The sequence below is a fragment of the Pyrus communis genome, chromosome 7 (assembly GCF_963583255.1).
Source record: "Pyrus communis chromosome 7, drPyrComm1.1, whole genome shotgun sequence".
Taxonomy (NCBI): Eukaryota; Viridiplantae; Streptophyta; class Magnoliopsida; order Rosales; family Rosaceae; genus Pyrus; species Pyrus communis.
Window position 1 is genome coordinate 14063898 of NC_084809.1, and position 3563 is coordinate 14067460.

At 36.0% G+C, this 3563-nt stretch overlaps 1 protein-coding gene across 2 annotated transcripts; it reads right to left on the reverse strand.

Annotated features, from left to right (window-relative positions):
- Window positions 1-258: 258 nt before the first annotated feature.
- On the reverse strand, window positions 259-3311 carry LOC137739070 (auxin-responsive protein IAA26-like). 2 transcript variants are annotated; one of them, XM_068478553.1, is made up of 6 exons: window positions 3033-3311; window positions 2386-2934; window positions 1539-1816; window positions 1108-1255; window positions 748-812; window positions 259-633 (listed from the first exon to the last, which is right to left on the reverse strand). In XM_068478553.1, exons 2-6 carry the CDS (start codon window positions 2835-2837, stop codon window positions 602-604), a joined length of 975 nt encoding a protein of 324 aa, XP_068334654.1. In that variant the 5' UTR covers window positions 2838-2934; window positions 3033-3311; the 3' UTR covers window positions 259-601. The 2 variants fall into 2 exon arrangements, with proteins under 2 accessions (XP_068334654.1, XP_068334653.1); XM_068478552.1 differs by having other exon boundaries at window positions 2386-2939.
- Window positions 3312-3563: the final 252 nt, after the last annotated feature.

The following is a 3563-nucleotide window of genomic DNA, read 5'->3' on the forward strand; positions in this document are numbered from 1 at the left end:
TCAAATGTTATAGTAAAATTAATCTGAAATTTTGAAAAATAAATTTCCAACCATTTATACTATTTACATATAGTGTCCTGAGCCGTGCTTCCGGCACCCTAAAAAATTTCTCATTTGGGTCCTCTCTTGGCCATGAGATGGATAGTTTTGTTTGTAGGAATTAGGTAGGTGGTTTGGCATGATGTTCTTGACCAAGTAATGCACATCGTGTATTCGAATGGCACTCGATTGAAGAAACATAACACAACTATAATATAATAAGTAATGTGACACTCAATTGAATCAACATAACATAATTACTAAAATACATAATGTATTAAGTGACGTACCACCCAACACACATTATTTGCTTCCCTTTTTTCTACAAGAGCCAAGAAAAATAAATAGGATTTTCAGCCAAATTACAAAACCATACATCTCCACACACATCACTCAGCTAACTCTTAATTTTCCTTCCATTTCTCTCTTTCCTTTTTTTGGACAGGGAAATTACAAAAGCAAAATTTCAGATAAGTCACACAAAACAAGTGTACTACAAAATACAGACTTCCGTGGTGGAATCTTGAGATTAAAATTCCTCTTTCTTCAGTTCAATGCAGATTCAAAGTGGCATCTTATCTTTGCTGCTACGAACTGAAAACAAATCACCGTTAGTTTAATCATAATCTCTACAAGGATGCAGGACCAAATGCTAAATTAATTAATAAAGACAGTTTTGTTTATGTAATGATTAAACATCGAACTTACGATGAAGTGCAGAAAGTTCAGAGCTCTTCAGCACACGCACCCTCTTCACAGTAGACACAAACATGCTGCAAATCAAAGATCAAGGAGCAAATTACACAACATTGTTTAATCTCACGTGCAAAAGGACACAATACGATGCCGTTGTATTCAGTTGCGGGAATCACTACATTAAGAAACAACAAACGAAAACAGTAGGATGATTTTTATGGATAAAAAGGAGAAGCATATAGTGTTTAAAGATTAGGAATCTAATGCTGCATGATTTGATAAATGGGAGATTAAAACTGAAATCATATCAGCGAGTGAAGGAATAATAATCTAAAATTTGCATCAGATCCACAGAGATGATAAGATGCTTACTGCCATGGGACATCCCCAACAAGCATCCTGTCTCCTTCATTATCTTCATAAACAAGGGTGTATTCTCCACTTCCATCCAATAAGCCTGTGATTTCTTTCTCTTCCTCTTGCTTGTTCTTGGTTCCACCATTACAGGATTCTCTTTGAGCTAAACATAAGATCGCGCAAACGACAAACACAATTACATATAAGAACAAAGGATGTATTTTCATGAAAAAGAATCCGAAAACCCCATCAAACAAATTGCAGCAAAAACCAAAACATTATAAAATTTGTGTTGGTAAAAAAGGGATTAATTTTCACCATATGAAGTAGACACTGATCTAAATCATACACTCTCAACTAAAAATGCTAAGAATAATTTTTAAAAAGTAAATTCACAATGTGGCTACTATAGTAATTAACTAGTGAAGATTAACTGTGATAATTACCGGCGAGAAGGCCACGGAAGAGTTCATCAACAGCGGACGAGAGCTTTTGGTAGCTGTCATAAGCACCGAGGTCCACTTTTCTTCCAATGGGAACTCCATCCATGTTAATTTTCACAAACAGACCCTTTCCGCTGGTTTCAACTGGTTTACCATTAGGATCTTTGATTTGGACAACATTTTCGGATTCGACTGCTGATTTTGATGAGCTTTTGTTGCTTGCAAGATTCTTCCTAAATGATCGAATTGGAGGCCAACCCACAACTGGAGCAGGAGCAGTTCTGTTTTTTTTAATTTTTTTTTTTTTTTGGAATATCAAAAGAGAAATAATTAGCACAAATTAATTCATACAAAACATGAGGAAAAAATATTGTAAATGTTTGCAGGGCACAAATAAAAATTAAATCATACAGAAATATGAAAGAATTTGTAAATTTGCATATAATAAATTTTTTAATTGCAATAAAAGACATCAAGAACTAAAGAATAATGTAATACTGTAAGAGATAATTAAGAATCAATGACAGAGAAACCAAAACCATGCATGAAAATGGAAGAACAGATGGTATGCTTGGGCAGACCAAAAAAGAAAAACAAGCTTGATTATGAACAAGCAGCAAAAAGCAATGATAACTTCTGTGTCACAGGAAAAATTACAGAAAAAGGAAAATAATTTGACACTTCACAAAAATGGAAAAAATAATTTTAAAAAAAAAATAGAAAAATTATGCATGGACCACAACTTTGTCTAGTCTAGCTCCTAGCAATGAGAACTTGTGGGTGAATATCCTGTCTGAAGAAATTAAAATAATAATAATATTACACAAGAAAGTAGAAAAAGCTGGATCACCTTTTCTGAGAGGTGTTGGGGAGCACAGCTGTATTTGCAGGGGCTGGTGAAAACCCTTTATTTTCTGCATTCTGCAAGTCTAGTGCTTTAGTACACCAGGGCTGTGACGCTTTGTTGGGGGTGACAGGCAGGTGAAGAAAAGATGCAACTTTTGCTTGCTGTTGGTAAGAAATAAATTTCTGGGTTTGGTTGGAGGACATGGGGGAAGAATAGTATCCAAGAGAGAGAAGGGACTGAGACTTCTCATCTCTCTCTCTTTTCATTGACCAGTCTTGACCTGGAGGGCCAAGCCTGAGCTCAAGCTTCTTCTCCTCTGAGGAGGAGCTTCCACGGCTGCTGCTTCTCTCAATATCTCTGCTCACAAGCCAGCCTCTCTCTCTTGGAATCAAATCTAACAGTTGTGGACATGCCTCCTTCTCCTTCCTTGTACATCCCTCCATCTCAGTGGCCATATCTAAAGACTCAGTTTTTGAGATGACCCAAGTGAAAAAATCAAATCTTTTTTTCTCCCCTTGTACTTTCACACACCAGATGTACAGATTGGAGGAACTGAACTGAGAAATGGAAGGAACAGAAAAGTTAGAGGAGATTAACAAGCTTGGCATAAAAAAGAACAAAAAGGACGAAAGGGGACAAAAGGGTTTTACCTTACGAAATTCTTTAACCAAAGCTCAAAACTTTGAAGGCCAACATCCTCAAGTACTCAAATTGCTCACTTGGTCTCACACACACCTTTGATATCAAAAGATCTTGAAGACACAAGCGCAAAGGAAAACCCAAAACCTGACAAGGGTAAGAAAAAAACAAGGAGAACAATAACCAACCCAAACACACAAAAGGGATAGGGAAGCTAAAATAGGGTGGGGATTGATGTATATGGGGTTTATTTTTTTCTTTTAAATTTTATGCAGGCTTTAGTGGGTTCTCTCTCCTTTTCTTTTTTCCCTCTCGCTCTCTCTACTTTTGGGACTCGTGGGTTTTATGACTAGTTGTTGGGCTGCTTTGGTATTGATGTGCTTTGAAAAAAAAACTGTTTCTGCTGTGCTATGAAAATAAGCAGCTGTGAAATAAAGCAGCAGAGTGTTTGGTAAACTTTTTTGTAAAAGTGCTTTTGAAAGAAAAAAAAACAGTATTATAGTGTTTGGTAAACTTTTATGTAAAACAGATGTGAAAAAAAA